Genomic DNA, 23,139 nt, shown 5'->3' with positions numbered 1-23,139 from the left:
AACATCTGTTGCCTTTCCTCTCTCCTGGATCCTTCAGCCCTAAGACTACAATAAAAGGAAAGAAAATTAAGAGGTTCAGTGAGGAGAATAAGGGAAGGTGGCAAGTAAGAATGTGCTTAGCACTGTGAAATGTTGTTTCTGCAAATCAGTTGCCCGTAGAGGTCTCAAAGCATTCAAAGTATCTTCTTGGGGAATATATTGGCACTTCCGGTGCTGCTTAAGTTCTCTAGGTAGTCACAGAAGAATGGTAGACGTCTCTGTTGGAAGGAAATTTGATTTGCACATTGAGCATGGATAAAGATTGTATTCTTGACCAAAATACTCAGGGAAGGAAGAGGAGATGGATGTCCAAAGAAGCCAGTAATCAAAAGCAATTCTTAGTATTTTCTATTACTGTAATATAGGTACCTTACAAGGTACTTATAGTTACCTTACATGGTACATTTCATCTTTCTCTACTGCCTCTGTAGATTTCTGGCTGTGGAACTGGTTTTGTGGAGTAATTTCCCCCTGTCTGTGACTGATAGGAGGCAGAAAATGGTAACATCAGTGCTTTCCTTCCACCCTGGATGTGTTTGGAATGGCTTGCCTCTGGAAAAAGTGTGTGAGGGGCAACAGTCAGAGCAACAGCTTTCAAAGTTGTTTTTTCATATAACTAGCTTCGTAATTTTAATGTGCTGATGTATTGTTAGCAGTGATATTTTTGTTTCATTGGTTTGTGAGAGGAATGATGGTCCTCTGTATGTAATTTTGAAGATTCCATTCATTTTCTTGCATACCAGTGGACAACTTCTATGGAAACATGAGCTGCAGTAGATGTCTCTTTCTACCCACTGCAGCTGTGATGCTTTGTGTACTGCATTTCTGGACCTGAAGCTTTTTGCAAGCATCCTAGAGAGTGCTTAAAAATCAAAACTGCCACAAAACCAGGTGTTGATCAAGTAGTGGAGGTGTAAAGAAAGGAGTACAGTCTAGCATCAGGATAACAGCTCTTTAAACTTTGTTGGGCATCAACAAAACCCGAGGGTCAGTGCTCTTTTGTGTTATCTCTCAGAATCGTAGTGTTACTTAAAAAAGAAAAGGAAAGCGTACATGTGGAGGTGGTTGAAGGGCAGATGGACTGACTGCCGTGTTGTTTACCAGAACAGGCTAATTTCTTTCCACAGTTATACTTTTACAAATTCTGACTCTTGATTAGGAAGCTTTGACAAAATCTGGATATGAAATACATATACTTTGTCATCAGTGATATTGTAATATATTAAAGACTATACCCAGGGTTTTTTTGTTTGTTAGATGGACAGATGTGTATTTCTGTGTTGCTGCCAGTTAGCTGTACAAGCTGATAGAAAGCTGACACTGTCCTAGTTACTGTTGTTTGTGGTATAACTATGTAAGGGAGACATGAAAAACAGTATCAGAAAAAAACTTGTCATTTCACTTAATTGTAATATTAACAGCTCTGAGCTGTGGTTAAGTGGTAAAGAAACCAAAAAGGGTCAGACAAGTGTATGCTACATGTAAAGCAGTTGCTGCACAAAATATGTAGCTATTAAGGTAAGACATCTTTAAAAATATTCCAACATATTTCTAAAATATGCAGAATTAACGCATGAATCTTGTTGAAAACAGGGATTTCATAAATGCTGTATGTAATATGAACGTTCCACTAGACAGACAAGTTCAGTTTCCAGCAGATAATAATCTGTGCTATGTAGTATAAGGAGATAAAAATATGGACTCAACACAGATTGTAACCATGAAAGAAACTATATACAGAATTAGGTAAACAGACTGAATCATTAGTGCTAACTGAAATCATGGAAAGTCCTATAGTAACTTCACTTAAGTTAGTCTTGTGAAAATTGTCCAAAAAAAGCTGAGGAAAGTTATGCAATTTTGAGTAAGCTGCCATTGCGTGAACTTTTTCTAATGTATCACAGCCCAGGAAATCTTAGCCAGACATTTATTTACAATGCAGTTGCCTTTGAACTGTCTCTAGTGCCAAACTTAAAAAACAAAACAAACCGACCAAACACACAACCCCCACTATTTTATTTTTCAGTGCAAACTGTGCATCTCAATTTCTGTAACAAACAGAAGTGGATTCTATAGTAATAGTTTTGTGTTGTCATTCAGTGATATGAGGATGGTGTCAATTTCTCTGGTAGAAACCACTTGGAAGTAGATTCAGTACAGTACAGTATGCTTGTTTTGGACACCTTTGTAACTCTGAAATGTCTTGCTTTTTTAAACTGGGGAAAAAGTTCAAGTAAAATCAGTAATTTAGGCACGTCTTTTTTTCTTGTCTCAGTGAAACTTTCCTAATGAATTCAGCAGAAGATTAGGCCTTGATTATTTTATTTTTGGCAGTGTGAGCAAATCATTGAACCACCTGTTGGAAATAACTGCAGTTCAGCTTATGTAAACTTCATTTAAGGATTTAAACTGTATAAACACACGTAGTTTTTTGTCTAGGTAGACACTCCTGTAGACTTCTTTTGGACTATTTGGTGCATATGCATTACACACTTAGATCTAGGTTCAAAGACTATATTTTTGAAATCTGAAATGGCTTCTCCAAATATGGTTTTATGTGAATTGACTTTTTTCAAGTAGATGGAATTTTAATTTAGATTAATTTCAATTTAATTTTGCTAAAGGACTGACAATACTATTTTTAGTAAAAATCATCGGTGTCAATGAATGCTTAAAATAAAGCGTTACTCCTTGAGTGTGGTCAACTCATGGTTGTTAAAACACTTCTTATGAAAGCCCAATCAAAACCAATTCTGGTAATTGAACTTACCTGTGATCTGGTTTACAGTGTATAGTTCAACCTGTTTTCCCTTCTCTGCCACAGTGCATCTGTTTGCAGAATTCTCTTTTTGATGCTAAAAATGATTAATGTTTAGTGTTAAATAATACATACTTTAAAAGTATTCTTTTAAATATTTCAGCTATAGTTTGCAAGTGTGGAAGAAGTCTGTTTTAAGGAACATAAGGCACTATTCATATGATCTGCTTCAGGCGTTTGGAACCTCCGATTTAGAAGTTCAGAGTTGGGTGTCAAAGTTCCTTTTTATTCACAAGCAAGGAAGTGGGGATTCAGGTTACCAAAGAACGCTAGAGCACTACATAGTGTCAAACTAATGGGCCACTCGGCTCGGTGTCCCATCAGTGACAGTGGCCATAAGTGAGTGCCTATGGAAAAATTAAAAACATGTTGGGCATATGTGGTGTATCTGTGTTTTCCCCTCTCATTTTCCAGCCATTTTAAGCTGAAGGCTATCCTGAGCTGAAAACAGTTTATCAGTTAATTTCTATTCTAGAAGCTTACCCAGCATCTACTTAATATCCTTTGGTAAGAAATTTTGCAGTTCAACTATCTGCTTTGTAAAGAGCCTCTTTCTTGTTGTAAAGCTGGCTGATAACTATTATTTCTTGACTCCTCACGTAATCCAACATAGCTTGGTAGTACTGAAAGTCTCAACTAGCATGTTGAGACAATGTAGAGGTATTTGGAATATTTGAAAGTAGTTAACTGCTTGTTGCTGCTGAATTTGCTGTTAGAATAACTGTATGTAACTACAAATAAAAGCAGCATACTGAAGTAGTAAAATGGGATTCATAGGAGATTATATTAAAAGGACAGCAGTTCTAAATTTAGGGTGTCTTCTGTTTGATGGGATGAAAGTAGTTTTGGGCACTGACTTCCCCAAGTGTGTTGCTTCACCACATGAGGTGTTTGGCAATACTGGTAGGGTATCCTGTTACTTCTGCCCCTGTGTCGACCTCTTATTTGCAGTGTGACAGCTGTGTGTGGCTGGGTTGTGAACTGGATCAGGGAACTGATCTGCTGCTTAAAAAAATCTGGTAGGTTTCTTAAATCCTGATCAGCTAATCAATCTGGTCCATGGTATGTCCTTGCAAATAGCTGGCTGAATTGGGGAGGGGTTGGGAGAAGGGGACTAGTTTCAGGAAGAGGTGCTAAAAATACCTTAAATTAGTATTGTTTCCAAACACTTGTATTGCAATTTCACAAAACAAAGTTGTCTGGATAATAGATGTGCATTTTCAATAATATTTGGCTAGTTCCTACTACTTTAGTTTTTTTATGTGGAAGACTTGCCCAAATAAGGAGACTGACTCAGACTGAAACTACACAGATTATCAAGTGCACAGAGTAACCAAGGGAACTTCTTTGCAGTCTGCTTTAAAGTAAAAACCTAAGGACATTTAAAAAAACATTCTCTTTCCCCCCAACTAATGCATCATTTAATCAGCGCTGTCTGAATTTAAGAGATCTCTCAGGAGTTTAATGTTCTGCCCATAAAGTTCTGGGTGCCTTTTAGCTGAAGGATTTCTGCGTACTTAGGAATGATCATCTAATTTATAGTAGCTAAATAGTGAGCTACCAGCACTTGAAAACCAAGCAAACCTATGGAATCTCTAAGGTTACGTACTTGGTTATTACCTTGGTTGACGCAGCCTGAGGAAATAACTTGAAAGTGGTGAACATTAAAACATGCATGCTGTCTTGTGTATGGAGGAGTAAATTACTGTTTTTCCTCATCCGAGACTTCTGAAAACAACATGTAGAAGTTAGGTAAGAAGCTTAATATTGTAAAAATCTGTGAGGTGATCAAAGGATCTAGTATAAAATGTTTAGTAATGACATACTGAAGCGAGCAGTGCATTTGCACCCAGAAAAGTAAGATAGTTGGCTAGTTAGTTGCCTGAAGGTAGTAACACACTGGGGTGAACTAGTTACATCTGAAAAACTTTGTAGGTTAAACCTAATCTCAATGAGTGAAGAATTTGTGCTGTGATAGCAAAGTTTCAGATGCAAATGCAGCCATGGTGAAATGTAGAGTTCTCCTTGTCTGAGCGTGTGCCATTTGGTAAGAGCTGGTTGCTGCTAGCTCTGCAGGCAGATAGGCGCTTGCTGTTTGATCAACACTTACACTAGAGGGCTCTGTGGTTAGAGGTTCACTAGCGTAGGTCAGCTGTGTTTGATCTTCCTGGATGGCTATGCTGTCCTTTTCCTGCGGTTTATTCCTTGCTGTATGACCCGACTTGCTGCACATGAGACATGATTAATCTGTGCCTGAGCAATAATTCCAGTGTTAATGCTACTGGAAGGAGTGGTGTTTTTTTGTTTGTTTGGTTGGTTTTGGAGGTTTTTTTGGCATATGCAGATCAATTGCTATGCTGGTGCAGTAGGCCTCCCTGTCTGGACTGGAGATGACAGCTGGAGTGCTGCAGCCAAGTGATTTCTACAGCACACTCAAAACAGTCCTCTCTTTCCATCATGTCTCAGATCTACACGGAGAGTGGGCATGGGATCTGCGTGAATTATTGTTATGGCAATGACAGTCTGTTCCTGGTTGCCATCCTATTGAAATAACGCTTGCTAGGATCCAATATGCTTCCCACCTTGTGTGCTCGCGCACTCTCTTTTTTTTTTTAAACTATGTCCCATGACCCCGTGTGTGACTTTCACACAATGATGGAAGGATTTTAGTGTGCCTGGGAGAGAGCACTGAGCTTGCTTGAACAGGTTGCTGCTAAAACAAGTCATCTGGCCAAAAGCCTGCTTCCAAGTTGCCTTCGGAACAAAGGGCTGTGAAGAGGGTGACGCATTCAGAAGAGTTAGTCTTAGTGGAGCACAAGTGGCTCTCCGATTTAGGTTGAAAATCCCTGGAGCAGACGAGCTGGTGTTGCACATTCTTCTTGTGGCAGAGCTGATACATAGTGAGTCTTATAAGAAAAAGGAGTAGGAGCTGCATTGTCTCAGCTGCAGGCTGTAATGCTTAGTGCTATCCTGAAATAACATTCAGAAGATGGAAGTGAATTACAAGTCATACGTTCTATATAATGTCTGATGTTTATTCTGAAGGACATTAGAGATTAAACTCCGTTATATTGTGTTTCAGTCTACAAAAATGAGTAAGCCGTCTGCATTTGAGAAATCATAACAGTTCTTTCAAACCCAGGTTGGCTTTTGTCAATTATGTTACTGTGGTGAAACTTTTTTCTAGTTTCCCTTCAAATAATTGTAGAACCTTTTAGAGTAGTATATCCAGAACTACTCACAGCATGCTTAGTTGCAGTGCAGGTGCCTACAATGAAAACTTAATGGTGGAAGAAAATATTCTAGCATAAAAATGAGGCTGATTAGAATATTGTATCTTGTTTGCTCATTGCATAAGCCTTCTGTTTTGAGTAGTTGGTATATATACCTTTGAGTCATCTTCTGCAATTATCTAAAATACGTTTTTGTTGTGTTTTGAACGCACTTGTTTTTCAGGTCATGGAAAGACTCCAAAAGATGCTGCTTCTGTTCGAGCTACGCATCCTATACCTGCAGCCTGTGGCATATACTATTTCGAAGTTAAAATTGTCAGCAAGGGAAGAGATGGGTAAGCATTGAATGCATTATTAATTAATTATTACCTGGAATAGTATCTCACATCATCTTTCTTTCAGTAAACAGATGTCTTTGGTATCAAAATTTATTTTCATATTTTACCACTTTTTATATATTTTAATTCCTTATTCATGGGAAGTTGCACTCTGCTATCTGGTTGTTTTAAGGGAGTTGATTGTGATATTCATTGTCCACAAATCAGTGTACACAATAAATATTGTATCAGCATCCTCTCTCTTGACAGAGGAGTTGGGGTTTGAATGACCATAGTTTGACCCTGCCCTTACATTTAAAGGTTTTGTTTTTTGACTATATGGCTTTACAGAATTTCATGTAATTTTTAGGAATTTTTTAGGGTGTGCAGCAGACCAGCTTAACTCCTCTGTGCAGTCTTTTCATGGATGACATGCCAATTTTAAAATGGAAAGTTATTCTTAAGGCTACTTGTTGGTGAACAGTAATTAGAATAAAGGGGAGTGTTCTGAATAGGTTCCTGGGAATTTGTCACATTATGGAAGGAACAAGAGCTGATGAGTGAATGCAGCTGCTGCTTCCCAGAATCCATCTGAATTATAAATCTGTCAAAGCACAGGTGATACCGTGCTTTTAAGTTTACTGAGGTAGATAGAATCTCACCTGGGAAAGTCCTGAAGTGCTAATGAAATCCTTGCTAGACTGCTTTAATGCCTTTACATCTTTCACTGCTTTTGGTAGAGGGTGTGCTTTAATCCTGAGACATTGATTATGTTGCTTATGTAGGACTACATAAGCAATACTTCTTTCCAGTATGCTGTAGGATATACTGTGGTTCTACTTCAAGGTTCCAGTCAGGACTGAATGTACTGTACAAGGATGTTGCAGATGCTTATGTCCTGTTGTAAAAATAAATCTTGAGAGAAGGCCATCATCACTCTTTGGATGAAATTCAGTGCCTTTGTCTGTCTGTCTTGCTGCTATTTTCTTTCTTTCATTTTCCCAGTGTTCTGTAAGGCTTCTGTAAGTCAAAAATGGTATTCAGACTTTTTTCTATTGCTTATAGTATTGCATAGAGATATTTTGAAAGAGTAGCCTCTCAATACTGCCCCGTGGAGGGGCATTTATGAGTTTGTTATCAGTTCTCTTCCCAAAAGTTATATCTGGGAGACTTCTTTGCTGTGAAAAACTTACGTGTGTAGTTGCTTTTGTCACACCATGAAGATCTAATTATTTTTAAATCAAGATGACAGAAGTTAGTGTTTCAATTAATATTTTGCTGTCCATTTTAGGAACACCTTTTGTGTTTTTTTTTTTTTATTCCTTAAACATTTTTTTAAAAATTGGCCTGCTGCTGTCAGTTAAGGAGAGGTTCTTATTGTGATTTGCTAGTGATGCACGTGTCTGTTCTTGAAATGTGTTTCTGCCTGCTTAGTTTGGAAGTTAGCTTTTTTGAAATGATGGATTTCAAAAGGTGTCCATGTGTGTATGCTATTTCACATAGCTCCTGTAACACTTCACCTTAGGCCTCTCTGTGTTGCTTTTTAGTAATTTCTAATTCAGTAGGCCACTCAGGGCAATCCTACAAAAATAGAAAACACCTTTGAATAAAATGTTCCAAGGTTTTGTAGTTTAAATGGTTATTTGTGAGGTGTACATAGCTAAGACTTGTGAAGTTGCCTGCTGAGATTGCTTTAAAAAATCGGACGGGTACTTCTTTCAGTTAATGATAATACATACTGCCTTGTTCTTACTTCAGCCTTGTGACCTTTTTTTAGTGTCACTTTATGAAACATTAGCCACATAATGAGCTATGTTCATTTTTTTTCATTGTATAAGATAGTGTCGATGCTGGGGAACACTGTGTGCAGAGCCAAAGCCAAACCTAGTTTAGTGGGTAAGGGGCAGGAGTTGACATGCGGAGCCTCACTGGATGTGGCGTGTGTGTATGTCTAGACTGTTTTCAAGAGGTCTTTGACTAGGTGTGGTGTCTTACGGTTCAGTGTTAGGCTGCATTCACACTAATAAATTCTTCTGTAATAAGTAAACTGGGGAATTTAATGCAGAGATCTGTAAATAGGTCTATAGAAACCAGTTTGTGTCAGATACGGTTTATTAGTTCTTTCTCACTGCGTTTTGTGGTTCATATGGCTTGCTCCGTGTACGTTTTTCCCATTTTCTTCTCTTCTTTACTTGGTGTCCAGTGATGGGAACGGAGTTCAGGAAGACCATATTTGTAGAGGACCAGCGTGTAACTAATAGGGTCAATTAGTTAAAACGCCTTACTGTTGCAAAAGTATGTATTCTCAAGGCCTGAGTCTAGCTGTGAAAGCACTACAGATATATTTTATAGTACTGTTTAAAATAAATCCTAGACTACCTGAGGCATCTCAGATGTCTTATCTGCAAGTACTGCTTTCAGCTTTCATAAATGTCAGTGGATGATTTAATGGTTTTTATTTGGGGTTCCCTTTGGTAATGACCTTTACTATTTATATATTTTTTTTTTAATAAACTCAGCTTAAAGTATTTAGTCCATGTACTATGTTATATGGACAAGTCTAACAGCATTCTTGCTTGTGTGCTCTACTTAGCATGGCTTGCCTCAAATCATCAAAAATCTTTTTCTAAAAACCTAGTCTAGGAGATTTATTTTTTTGTGCTACTTTAGCTCTTGGTGGCACTGCTCCTGGAATACGATCTTGCATATCTCAAAGTTGCTGGATAATCATGAAGATTATTCTGCTCTTCTGAAGGAGCGTAGCTCTTCTTAGCATAGTGCATGGATGTGGCATGGCTTCCAGTATAGCTTATCATAGCTGTCTGTGTGTGAGACAAGTGTTGGTTTTGTCACACTGGTGACCTAGGTCATTAAATTCTTTATGTATTTGGGGGGTAACAGTCTTGAGTAGGAATTTGAAGGTGCATAATACGTTAATTTTGCAGATGTTCATGATGATCAACTTCTAGGCATTATGGACACATTGAAGAAAGCATGAAAGCAGCCTTACTAGGAAGTAAGAAATGGGTATGGAGGTTGGTGCTGCAGAGCAGACGAAGACTGAAGTTGCTTTTTGATGTCTCAGTGAGGGCTGATAGGGCCATGCAGCAACAGATGAGAAAAAGGGAAGTGAGAATTACAGTCAATAAAAGTAATAAGGTTGAAATATCATTCAAACAAAAACTGTTTGGTATTTTTACAGTGTTTGGCATGAAGAGTCCCAAGGTCTTTTATGTGCTGCTACAGTACAGACATGTGAAATAATTATCTTAAATATTTTTAAATTCTTCTTAAAAGTGCTAACCTGCTGTCATGTTGCTCTGTAAATATTTTCTGTTGTTCTGTATTTCTTCAGTTTTCTTCCTTAATTTCATGTCTCCTTTTGCAGTCTGAAGACCTCTGTTTATTTACATTCTCCTTTTATACTCTGTTTTGCTTTGTTTTGTTTGGCTTCATGTGGAACATTGTGGACAGTGATGTGAGCAATTGGAGATGATAACAGTAGATGAGTAATGGCTGTAAGTATGGGGAACAGTACCAAGGTGGTGATTAGAAAGCATGCTAGGAAGGAGAATATTAACTGCAATAAATTATAACTGCATATCTGTGGGAATCCCTAGTTAATTGAAAAATAAATAAATACGTATATATGTCAGTTAAAGCAGAGTATTGCAGCAAGTACTGTGAAAAATTCTGGTATGATTGGGGAAGTTAAACATAGTTGTACCTTTAAATTAAACCTTTATAAGCTATTAACGCAGTCCACATTTGTAAATGATCTATCAGAGAACCAGAAGTAATGTTCATAGCTTTTATTCTGTATTTCTTAATACACTACTCAAGGGAATGAGATAGGCTTTTTGTTGCCTTTTACATACAACTCTAATTTTAGTTTCATCTATTTTTCTAGAATAGGAGCTTAACTAAAGGAAGCTACATTGGTAGTCTAGGAACGTGAAAGAACAAGGGTGTGCTAAGTCCTGTCGACCTGTTATTGTCGTTTGGAGATGTAAGCCCTTAGTCTCTAAATCTGTTATAACACTGTACTGTCCCCTCGCTTTCCAAAAATGATCACCATGGTGGCTGTTCTCTAAGCTAGGTAGGTATATCCAAATGAGGCATTCTGGTCTCTCTCAAATGTTGATTTCAGTTTTCTTATGCTGCATTTTACTGAGTTCATTTCCACTAGTCTTTTACATATTTAGATCCTCTGTCTTTGTGTAAAGTGGTAATGCATCTGCCTTAACAGCCCCACAGTTAATACTTTATTTCAGATCCCAGTTAACGTTTTCCTCTTTTACACAACTAAAGATACTTGCATGATACTGTCATAATTTATGTAAACTACAAATCTGATAGCTTTGTGCTGTTGGCTGTGGGTGTCCTTTAATGGTGAAGAGTCATCTATCATCTCTCTTGGTTGAGAGTCTATGAGCTTTGCTGTAACCTTAGGTTGCACTCTGTGGCATTTCATACTGGGCGTAAGCATACTCTGGTTCCACTTTCCAAGCAGCTGTCAAAGGTATCCACTAGCTACCTGGCTTTCAGAAGCAAAATGCTGTTCCATTATTTTATGTTGTAAACAGCTTATGTGTGTATGATTTACTGAGTGATTGCCCATTTCTACATGAATTTCAGTCTTAGAAATCAATCATATTGATTCTTGAAATGAATCTCTCCATTTCCAGTCAGGGCAATGGTTTTTGAATGTTTTAAATTCTTACTCTAAACCATAGTTTGAAGACTTTGTGGTGGTTTGGCCATGAGGAGAAGCGGTCTCTGAACACTCAGTGAGTTTGCTTCCCTTGTCCCAGTTCATGACTGTTTGTGTCAGCTTTGTGGTAGACCTGATCAGGTAGCTTATTCTCCAAAAGTTCACCTCAAGAGTGAGTTAGTTTTCAGCCAGGTTCGTTCTCCACTATGGCTGTTTGTATCGCTTCATGAGTAGCTATGGCAGCAAAAGAGAGGGGAATTTGGGCCAGAAATGAGCATGCAGGAGGGTGGGAGTGCTACTTTTGATCGTGGTCTCAGCTTATGCCCACTTAATTTTAGTTTAAATACAGCTTTTTGTTTTTTTATATCTTTCACCAGGAGATACTTTTAATGTGTTTCTTTCACAGGGAAAATGAACTTTTGGGGAAGACATCTTTATCCTTGGTGTCTTGAATTTTTGTCCATTCTTTATCTTATTCTTTGATTCGTAAATACAATTACTAGCAATGAGCAAGCGATAGTGATGCTATTTACATCTAGATAGTCTTTAGTGCTTTTAGAACGGCTCAGGAAGATGTATGCTTAAAATCCAAAATCCTGTAAGCAGATGTGCTTTTTTTTAAAAGAAGAATTAAAACAAGAATTGGAAGTCATAAGCCATCTAGAAGAATAAAATGAAAGCTAAGTTTAGAAATGCATTAGTCTTTTAGCAGATAGCACTTAGCTTACACTTGCGAGCATGGTTGTTAAGTCTGTGGTGTGGTTGTACTGAGGCAGATCTTCATGGGCATGCTTTGTATTGCATGTGTAAGTTCTAAATGTTCTGCACTAAAATAAAATGTTACTACAAGTAATGAATATGCTTTTTGGTAAAGCAGTGTTAGTAAGGCTGGATTATGGCTGTTCTTTAACATTGGCCATACAATAAGTCATCTGTTGTTTTGGCAGTTCTCTTGTATGCATTGTGAAGAAGTAAAAAAGGAAAAACTATCCAAAACAAAAAATACCATGAGAATTAAGCTTGAGTTTTCATGACACCTATGCCTATGGTTTAGCTTAAGCTGGTTTAGTGTGTTTGAGTGATATTTGTGAAATACAAATGCTTTGTTGTCTTCTAGAGCATGTATGTGTAACTCTAAACAGAAACCATACTATTACTGCAAATTGTTTCTGTTGCAGTAAGTTGGCTTTTCCTTTATCATGCAGTATACCCATTTTCTTGTTCGCAACAAAAACATAAACCAATAAACAAAATACAGAACGTTGTCAGTTGCTGTTTTGTTTGTATTTGTTTTGTACACTACTAATCTAATGTAAAAACTTCGTGCAGTCTGAAGACCTATTTTTATAGTTTTGATGTGTCCTCAGCAGTTATTTGTTATGATAACAGGCATTTGTCACAACAACATGCAAGTCTCATACAACACTCAGTCAATACAATACAAGACTCAGTCTCCATTTACATATAAGCATGTCTTGCATCGTTATTAGCGAGTACTTGTGTATAGAGTAGAATCCAATAAAGTCTGCAGTAGCTTTCTTGCATTAGTGCCTTCATTTGAATTGCAGCAGCTGCAAGAAGAGATTGCGTCATGAATCAGCAAGCATATCTTTTCTTAAACTGTATCAGTTTTCACCTGAGTATACCTCACCAGACATTTGACAGAAATAAACAGCAACTAAATGTGTAAGAGGATTATTCGAAGTTTGTGTTTAACTGGTCAGAAATATGCGGAACTGGAACAAGGGAGTTTTATTTCTTTGTTGATGTTTTCTAGAAATTAAGATTTCTAATTTAAAAAGAAAGTCAAGATAATGTATTTAATTTCTTGGTCCCTGCTTCTTGCAAAATCTTTTAAGTTATTTTTTTCTTATGAGGTTCATTCATATAAATGTAGTGTATAGATGATAATCCTGCTGCTGCCTGGACTTGTATTATATCATTTTCTATCTATTTTTCTTTTCTGACAGTATGGTCCTCAAAAAAGCTTTAGACCTTAGGGAGAAGTGTCATGAGACAGAAATTGTGCAACCTCAGAAAGTGTGAGGGCTGTCAGTAAATGGGAATCTTTCTAGGAACATTATAGGTATCACAAGCAAAATTTTACAGGAATAACAATTTGAAGTGCTGTGCAAGATGACTGCCTGGCTTCCTTCCCTCCCCCTAGAACTGGATTCATCTGAAACCTGGGTTTATCGTGTTCAAAATACTGTTTCCTTGGAAACATTCCATAAAATTAAACTTGTTTTCAATTTGAAATGAAAGACTCAAACTGTCTATGGCATATTTTGAAACATTTAAATAGAGAAAAATTTAACAGCTCATTTCTTATTGTGATTGTGCAGACAATAAAAATCTTGGATTAGCATATTCCTGAAAAATTTTAATGCAGAGTAATTATATTAAAGATGAAATTTAGATACTTTTTTAGTGTGCTGTATTGCTGACCTTATAGTATAGTGTCAGCGAAGACAGTGTAGAAAACTATAGGAGAACATTATTCAAACTTTTTACATCCTTGCCAGTCAGTCAGTTGTGAAGGCCCTTTAGAAGGTCATTTAGTCTTAAAATTCTTACGGGTGTTGCAGTTTTTTCTAGTTGTACCACTTTCTAAGAAACAAACTTGATAGCAAAACAAGCTGCACCTGTTGTGTAGCCTACCATTTTTTTCAGTGTGTTAATTTTACTTTTCTTCATAGTCAATGCATTTGAAACATTAGGATATATTCTCAGTTAACATTATTTAGGAGTGTGAATGTCTGTTAGTGCTTGGACCTTAGGTTCCTTACAGATATTATGGTAACTTAGGTTTTACCACCGTATGGTTGAAGTTGCTTTCTTTAAATATATAGTGTGTAGGTGATAAAGATACCAAGTTGATCACTTTTGGTGATCATTATCACCAAAACAGCTTGGATTTCGAAGCATGATCTAGCGGGTCCCCAGTTTATACTGTCTTTAATAGAACATGTAGGCACAGTGGGAGTCAGACGCAATTTCACTCTTTCCAGATAGCAGGTTGCTAATGAAATATCTGTAGCGGGGAGGCTATTATAGGTTTTTTTATTACTTAAAGATATGCTCAATTATTATACTTGTCTTTTCAAATACAGTGTGGATTTTTAATTTTTTTTTCTTTTTAACAAGAGAAGCGGTTATTTAGTACTTAAATTTATCTTTAGCTACTAGTAAGCTTTATGAGGTACCTGTGATGTGATATAGTTTTTGAGATTCTGTATTCCTTTTTATGAAATGGGAGGGATAGGATATAATTAGGCTGAATTCTGATTATTATCAACTTCTATATTGAAAGATTTTCCATACACCTTCAATACAGTGGCTAAAAGATCTAACGGAACAGCTTCACACAAAAATCAGAATTGCGTATCTGTTGTATGAACTTCTGGGTTGGTTGGTTTTTTTCCCTTATGTTTTAGCAGTCTCCAGTTCTGTACCATCTCTTATTGCTATTTTTTTCCTTCTATTTGATTCTGCTTTTTTTTATTTCTCGCACTTAGTCTCTTCAGGCATCCAAGTAGAAACTTTAGGCTCCAGCAAAAATGTGAATTTAGCTCTTTGACTGGAAGGAGCTTGAGGAGAAAATAGTTATTGTGAGCTTGATGCTTGTTATACGTTTCACTGCAGAGAAGCCTAGGCTTTTCAGTCTGTGTTAGGGGAAAAAAATAGATATCATAGTGCCTGTATTTTTGACATTGCCTTTTATTTTGCTTTGTGGCAAAAAGTTGAATCTTCAGCAAATTTGAAACTCTTTGTAGTTTCGTAGTATACCTAAAAATTTCTATTTGACTTGCAGTTGTGAAGTGTAAACTGGAAGATGTGCTGAGACATTAAAGTAGTAGTCTGTATCTTTAATGAACTGGAACAATAATAAATAAAATTTGAAATGAAAAATCAAGAGTATGTAAGATGTGCTTGCTTTCTTGGTCCTTAATACTAATTTGGCTGCACTTTAAATTGGTTTTCAGTCTTTTATTTCAGTCTCTCATGGGTTGACTTCCTGTATTCCATGAGTGGTTTTATATGTTGTTTGTAATTTTATGAGCTCCTAGAAGACTTGAGCACTTTAATGAGGTGATGAGTAGCAACTGATGGGACTGAAATGCTTAGAGAGACGGGATTCTTCATAAAAAAAGAAGGGTCCCAGGCCACTCGCTGCCACTTGCCTAGGTAAGTGATCCTCCCAGCGCAGCAGCCAAGGATGTTTACGGCTGGAGAGCTGAGGTGGAGGCACCATCCACAGGTACGGAGGGAAGTGATGAGGGAGGTGACATCAGAACCACACCATTACTCACCCTCCCTAGTCTCTCAAACCACGCTGTGTTGTGGCCGTTTTTGGAAGGTGCAACGTGTTGGCCTGAGCGTGTTGCTTCCTGGTGTTGACACCTCTGTTTCCTCAGGCATGCTGTTATGGCATGACATATCCTAAGTGGACCTGTTCTTCCCGTCTGTGGCAATCTCCTAGACCAAACCCATTCGTGTGACAGGACAGCAGGAAATGTATCATGAACTGACTGAGAACAGTCTGTGCCTCCATTGCACCTGTGTGCTAGCGTGTCTGCTTCTTGTGCTGCCCTGCATTTTTATCATGGAGTAAGGGAGAAAAACTTAAATACATAGCTTTGCTACTGTTTTTCTCTAGATTCTGAGACACATGATATGTGAACAGGAGGGCAATTTATGTAATTCCTCCCACTGAAGCAAGTGTTTTTGCAGAAAGTGACTCTGGATCTAAATATGAGCTAAGTGTCTTTAAAAACCAAGCAAAAAAGTCTTTTTAAGCCTATGAAGCTTACAGGTGCCAGAAGAAAAACAATTACATGTAGTGGTTTGGCATAAATACAGCTCGTGTGGATGAAATTTTAGAGCCTGGCTGTCATGCTACTGTTTTCCTTCTCAATTTATACTGTACTACATCTAGCTGAACATGAGATTAGCTATCCATCAACTATAACAAATAATAAATTAGCTTAATTGATGAGCCTTTAATTTCACTCACTTCCAAACCGTAAATTGCAGCCATTCCTTTTTCCTTTTGAAAGATGTCTGTAATGTGTTAATTATTTGAAATGTCTTAATCTGACTTTACTTGAGTTTCTATGAATATCACGTCTCCTTGATGAAATGGTGCTTACATTCCAAGTAGTTGTAAGTGAATCCCAGGGAAAAATATATACTAACATCCATCTTCTTACTGAGATGGTGTCAGTGCCTAGTGCCTTCTAGTCGTTGCTAATGGGTAAAAAAAATCCTTGTTCCCAGCTGTATTAAATACGGTGGGTCCAGTTCGTGTTTACAGTTGTTACTGTGTTAAAGAGGGGGCTCAGAAATTGTTATATCTGAAGGAGAAAAAACAGGCGGTACCAAAATATTACCTAGATGATGATTTTCTATCTAGCGTTTCATGTTTTTCTGTACCCTTAATCTTGTTTCTATAAGAGTACTGAAATGAAATTTTGAGTAGGATGAAGGATTTTTTTTTTTAATATGACTTACATTGAAAGGCTTTTTGCAGTCAGTGGAGGTCTTTGTTATCTAAAATTATTTTTAAAAATAAATTTCTTTAATAAAGTCTCCTTAACAGGAGACTTTACAATAATGGATTTTCAGTCTTTACGTGAGAATCCTTCATGCATCAAACTCCAGACTATGCTAATAACAATTCTGCCTTTACTGTTTAAGACAAAATCAAGAGTTTTCCACTTGTTGCTTTCATTTCCAATTGTTTTGTTGACTCTGCTGCTGCAGTGGTGCCTTAGTAATGTAATTAGCAATGCAGCAAAGACTAATCCTTTTGTTTGTTGCCCTTTGCTTCAGCTCTTCGGTATCTCTAAATGTAGTATCTGCTTTATATGTTTCTGAGGTTCCATTTCACGGTGGTGGGATGTTGGAGGTAGACAAAGATGGGTATCATATGTTAGAAATGATCAGAGAAGGGCTTTGTAAATGTCGAACACAGAAGCAGTTAAGGTAACTGTTGGAAGTGATCACTAGAAAAAACAAAGCCCAGTACACAGTTAAGCATATGACTTCTGAGATTTCCTGCTCAGTTTCATTCTATATTAAATGTATTTAAAATAGCAGATTGACCTGTAGTTCCTAGTAGAATAGTTGCTTTAAATTAGCATTTTATGAGATGGGAATACAAAGGTCACGTTTGTTCTCTTAAACTGTTTTCAAATTGGCATGGGTGAATTTTTTTTTCATACATATTATTAATTATTTCATGATAAATTGATATTAACTAATTTGAACTAGTGTCAAAATGATTTGCATGTTTTGTTAAACTAGGAAATGTTAGGTTTAGGCAATTCTTGGATGCTTGCTTTTAGTTGGTGGGCTTTGGTGTTTTGGGGGCAGGGTGAAAGCTTAGCTTTTCATTGTGCTGTTTTTTCTCTTTGGTTTCCTGTCATCTTGGTCACAAAATGACTTTTGCTTAAGAAACAGAAGAAAAACTGATTTTACAAACTTCAAATAGGGTGATTTCTGGGGGAGGGAATTATTAATTTCAACTTTGCAGTATTTGTTATTAAATTGCTAACAATTGCACTGGACGCTGACTTTATTAAAACTACCTTTGTAAAGCTGACTGGGACTTTATTGACCTACACATAACTTGTTTAACTCAGGATTGCTGGTCAGCAAATGAAAAATGTTTTCCCTCTGTAGTTTGCCAACAGCTAAGTAACATTGCTGGTAAATTTCTCAAGATAGCATTCTGCTCCGTGATACAGGCCTTCAGTGTTTTCGTCTGATCTTTTCATAAATGCAAGGATGCATTTTGCTGCTGAAATAATGCACAGTTTTGCATGCATTTTGTAAAATTACTCATTCCAGTTTATCTGCTAAATGTGATTATTTACATGGAAGGTGATGAGATTGGTATGTGTATAGCTTTACCCCTACTTTCAAAATAAGACATGACCTTTGGCTTTCTTCATTCATGCTTTAAGCTTTATGGCTAATAGCAGTATTCTCCATCAATAACCCAGGATGCCTAAAAGAGAATAGTTGTCCTCACCTCTTGGAGGGACAGAGTCTGTCTGTATACAGTATGTATCGGGAATTACTTTTCAGTTTCCTTGCTGTTGTGCCAGTATTAAATGACCTCTCAGCAGCTTAATTGGTATATGATTAATCAGCATAGTGTTTCTTGGCAATATCCCACATAGATATATATTTTTGTAAGAGACAGATAAATTTTTTTTGTTCTTTCATTTTTACAGTTACATGGGAATTGGGCTTTCAGCACAGGGTGTGAACATGAACAGACTACCAGGTATGTTTCAGCAATTATTACATTTGGTAAGTTACTTATATTGGTTAATAGTGTTTTTAAAATATGCTTGACACTGATGGGAAGTTTCTGGTAAGCAACAGAGAGTGTAGCATGACATCTCTCTCTGTTTTATCTGTTATGTACATTATGTAAAGCTTACAGCTAAAAAGTTTAGCTTTTTCTTATTTGTTTTCCGGTACATTTGCTCTTGTGTTACTCCCATCAACTCTTAGTGTTATTTATAACATTATGGAGGTGCTTTTTAGCAAACAGATACATTTTAAAAATTTCATCATGTTTCCTGATAGAAAAGCAGCTATAGATTTTCTTTCTCTGTAAACCTAATTTCTAGCAATAAAGATGAGCTACTATGATAAAAACTTTCTGTCAAACATGGAATGAGCTTTCCTGCTGTCAGTTTCTGTACTGTTACCTTTCCAGCCTCAATAGTAAGGATGTGTAGCATAGTTTTAAGTTTTCACTGTTACATTGACCTGCTTCATCCAGGGATGCTGGTCTTGTTAACAGTTGTCTCTAGTAGCTCTGTGTAGTATTTAAAGAAGTTTTGTGTGTGTGTGTGTGTATGCGTTGGGGTTTTCTAATAGATCTTTAAATGTAAAAGAAACCCAACAAACCCAACCACCAAGAAACCACTTATTTTTTTGAAATTGTTACTAATATCCAAGTATAAAATCATGTTGAATTGACCTTAGAGTATCCGTATTTTGTTTCTTTTGCATTGGTACTTTCTCACACAAATGTCCTGATAGAGGGCCTTATGATGACGGCAAGTCCCATTTACACTGTGAGCCCAGCTAAGGGGGATGAATGGGTGGCATTAAGTTTGTTTAGAGTATGATTTAGGATGCATTGCAAATAGTTATCAAAGATACTAGTAATCAATGTAACTGCGGTAATTTGGGGTATTTAATTTACTCAGAGATGCCTAATGTGGTGCCAGCTGAAGCTACTGATCATACAGATTAAGGACCTAAGTATGGAAAATAGTTTCAAATTAACCTTTTAAACAGCAACTTGACAGAAGAAGAATAAACCCACAATCCTTTAATCTTTAAAAATAATCTGAGTTGTCAGTATAAATTGTTATAGTCAGAATGAGCACGTATATATGTATGAAATTTGATGATTTGTGTTAAAGATCATGCTCTATATTATTTTGAATAGGCATTTAAAAAAAGATTTTGTGGTGCCTGAAATTTTATTCCTTTTCTATGTGTTTTTGTTTAGTATTGAATTGCAGGGAGCGTAGACAGGTATTTTTAAATGAGCTCAGACTAAAATTGCTTGCTGTGAATTTCCTTGAGTAGTGTAACTATATGAAGCTTCTTAACTGGTTCTGCAGCTTCTTCATCTGCAAAATTAGCACCATATTTGCATACATAATGATTTGCCTGCTGGCTGTGACTTTCACCTGTATTGATAATTTTTTTTTCCTCCTTCTTTTTTAATTTTTAGGGGCAGCAAAGCTAGTGGCACTATAGTCTGGAGATTCTGCTATTATGCAGAGACTGCTTGGTGCTGAAGCGTCATTAAGAATAATCAGGAGTAGAAATGTGTTTCCCCAGAGATGCGTGTTTGGGTCTTAGCCAGGGAGAATTTGATTATGACATATGGTAGCAATAGTTTTGCAAGATGAAAGGGAGAGCAGGAGAATCTTTACTGCTTTATTGGGACATGTCAGATCTGCATATAGCTTTTCAAATCTCAACATTGTAGCTGATCATATTTTTGGTGTTGATAATTTTGTGCGTTCACTTAAAGAGAAAAATGTGTTATCTGAGCTGCGTTATCCGTTATGTACTACAAATGGAATTACCTGTTCAGCCATTTTGATAAAAGAAGTTGTCACTTTTTTTTAAATGAAACAGGTTTTTTAGTTAGATAAGAAATCTCAGAAATCAGAAGCTAAGCATAGTAATTAACTGTATTAATGTGGTTAGAATATACTAACTTTGCGTAGTCTTTCCATTATTTCATAATAAAGGAAATGAGTAAATTGCAAATGCTTTTGTTCTCTAGGTTGGGATAAACATTCATATGGTTACCATGGAGATGATGGACATTCATTCTGTTCGTCTGGAACTGGACAACCCTACGGCCCAACGTTTACTACGGGTGATGTCATTGGTTGTTGTGTCAACCTTATCAATAATACCTGCTTCTACACAAAGAATGGACACAGCTTGGGTATGGAGAATTGTTATCTTTAATGGTAACATTAAGTCTGTAAGTCTGTTGTAAATCTGAACCTCTCTTCATGTCAGGAGCAAAGTGTTCAAATAGTTCTTTCAATAGTCTCATAATTCATGAATTAATTAAAGAATAAGGAAAGAAAGGAAAAATAATTTCTTTCGTGCAGCTTCCATTCCTAACATTCATCCTAACTAACATTCCTTGTGAATTTGGAAGGATTTGTCATAGCATCTCATTCCATAGGACCGGCATTTATGAATTCCACTACTACATCCACAAATAATACTTGATGTATATAACATAAAGTAATAGATACAAGAGAACCGGAGAACAGATATAGATAAAACTCATTGCTACTGTGTTTGGGCATATCTAGCCTTCATTAAAACCTTACATCAGAAGGGCAATATTTTGAACATATTTTGGAGAACAGTGTCTTTTGGGTTCCCAGCCTGGAGTCATGCATAGTTGGGCTAAAGCTATGAATTATACAAGCTGTGCTAAAATTAAGTCTGTTAAATGCTTGTAGTAAATTTTAGCATTATGCAACACTGCAAGACAACTCGAGTTTGAAGATGGCAGGAGGGGTTAGAATTAAATTTTTTGATGCAATATATATAATTTTTTGGTTAATGCAATTTAATGAGCAAAGATACAGAGTGTAAAGAAAGAAGGGAAAAAAATCTACTTCTTGCATTAAGGGGAGAGCAAGGGCTTGGAAAGATGTCTTGGAATTGTGCTGAGAGGAGTAGGAAGTTTCAAGGGATAAAGCTCAGAAAGAAGAAATAAGTTTTTTGTTATGGGTGGAAATGTGATAAGGAAAAGAGAGGCTAGCTTGAGATGAAATAGGAGGCTATTGAGATAGGGACTCTTGAAGTCACTGTTCTGTTTTCTCACATTGCCGAACACGAGGAAGGTTTGGAAGGTAGTAAGGGGAAGAACGTGGTTTAAATTCTTTTCCTTGTCTCTCAGAACAAGACTGCTTGTTTGTTTGCTCAGGCCCCGAGCAAACAGATCTAGCTTTGGAGTTGCTCAGCCCTTACTCAGAGCAGGGCTTGGGTGGCTCTAGAAGTCAATTCCAAGTAATCACTTCTGTAATTCTATTTTATCGTGATTTAATGTTTCTTCTAAATTGCATGAGTCTATATACTTGGACTTAAAACCTTGACACCTACAGCAGTGGGACACTTGAACCATGCACTGTATGGTTGTTTCTTTTGGCACTGTTTCAGGGTATGTGTCAAAATGGAAGATAACAGCCTCATGTTGTGTTTACCCTAATCTTTAACTGGGTTAAAGCTGAGAAGGGTAGTCTTGCCTTATTCCCTTTTTGGAACTGGTAACAGTGTGCCTGCAGGTGAGTTCGATCAGATTGTTGATCAACCAGAGACACTGGTTTTCTGACTGCCCTTATTGGTTACATGCATGGAGGAGCTAATAAGGGAGGAGCAGAACCTTCTCTTTCAGTGGAGGTCTTAAAGCAGACTGGACTAGGCCAACTATGAAACAACACGCCAAGTGATTAAAATCTGTTTGAAAAGGAGAGCAGAATGGCATAGGTGAGGAGAGGCTAGCAAAATGTCATCTGTCACAGCCAGACTCTGACAAACACTTTATGGATTTCAGAAGGAAACCTGACAGCTGTTCTGCTGTCGCGGGCTTTGCTAGCTTGAATTTCTAACACAGTAATGTTGATTCTGTGTTTAGGGGAAAAAGAAATTAGAAATTTTGGCTGTCTTGCTGACTTACTGCTGCTACTGATTGTCCAGAATTTCTGTACAATTGTGACTTGGAGGACGTTTATGTTTCTTCCCTGGGCCACAGATGTACTCTAGAGTGTTGGAAATCTCTGGCTCAGCCTAGGATTTGATGCTGCCAAAAGGGCTAAGCAATTATTTATGTAAGTGTGAAATCCTGGGTTGAAAAAAAAAAACACAAAACCAGCATGCCCCCCCCCCCGCCCCAGACCCTAATGCCTACATGTCACTCAGTCATCATTTATCTGTCTTGCCTACTACCATGATTATTTTGGAAAAGAGTGAGTTGGAAGTCAAAATGTGCCAAACAGAGAAAGTAGTAATAGCTTAGAAAAGGTGCGAACAGGTAATAGATAAAATGATAGCTTTGAGATGTGATGGGAGGAAACAGATTAACTCTTAAATGTCATTCTTTGGTATCAAAGATGTGAGTAAGGAATCCAGATGCTCTTGAGACTTGAAGTCTCGGTGAAGAATCGAGATGGAAAGCAGGGGTGGAATTTAGGAGAAAAGGTTAAAGGCTTTGTTCTATTCTTAAATTTGAAAAGTCAGTGATACAAAATAAGAGTTTGAAGGGATAGGTAGATTCAAATCATTATGCACTCGTAAAAAAATAAAATTGAAGAAATACTTGCAACAATAAAGGAAATTATGAAATACTGCTACCATTTGGCTGTCAGAAGGAGATTTCCTGCTATTTATTTTTTTAACTGAAAGCTGCTTCCCCTCCCTCCCACAATATTGCTTGAA

At 37.0% G+C, this 23,139-nt stretch overlaps 1 protein-coding gene across 3 annotated transcripts in view; it reads left to right on the top strand.

The window, feature by feature from the left end:
* Positions 1-23,139, top strand: part of RANBP9 (RAN binding protein 9) — a 40,978-nt gene that overhangs the window by 2,672 nt on the left and 15,167 nt on the right. For all 3 annotated transcript variants that reach the window (XR_012585596.1, XM_074575841.1, XM_074575840.1), the window contains exons 2-4: positions 6,314-6,425; positions 18,366-18,418; positions 20,459-20,626. Coding sequence is in view for 2 of the 3 variants with exons in the window: in XM_074575841.1 (XP_074431942.1) it covers positions 6,314-6,425; positions 18,366-18,418; positions 20,459-20,626 (333 nt within the window). In the remaining variant the exon portion in view is untranslated. The remainder of the gene's footprint in view (positions 1-6,313; positions 6,426-18,365; positions 18,419-20,458; positions 20,627-23,139) is intronic.

Source organism: Larus michahellis, chromosome 2 (genome assembly GCF_964199755.1).
Source record: "Larus michahellis chromosome 2, bLarMic1.1, whole genome shotgun sequence".
Taxonomy (NCBI): Eukaryota; Metazoa; Chordata; class Aves; order Charadriiformes; family Laridae; genus Larus; species Larus michahellis.
This window is presented reverse-complemented; position numbering and strand designations above follow the sequence as displayed.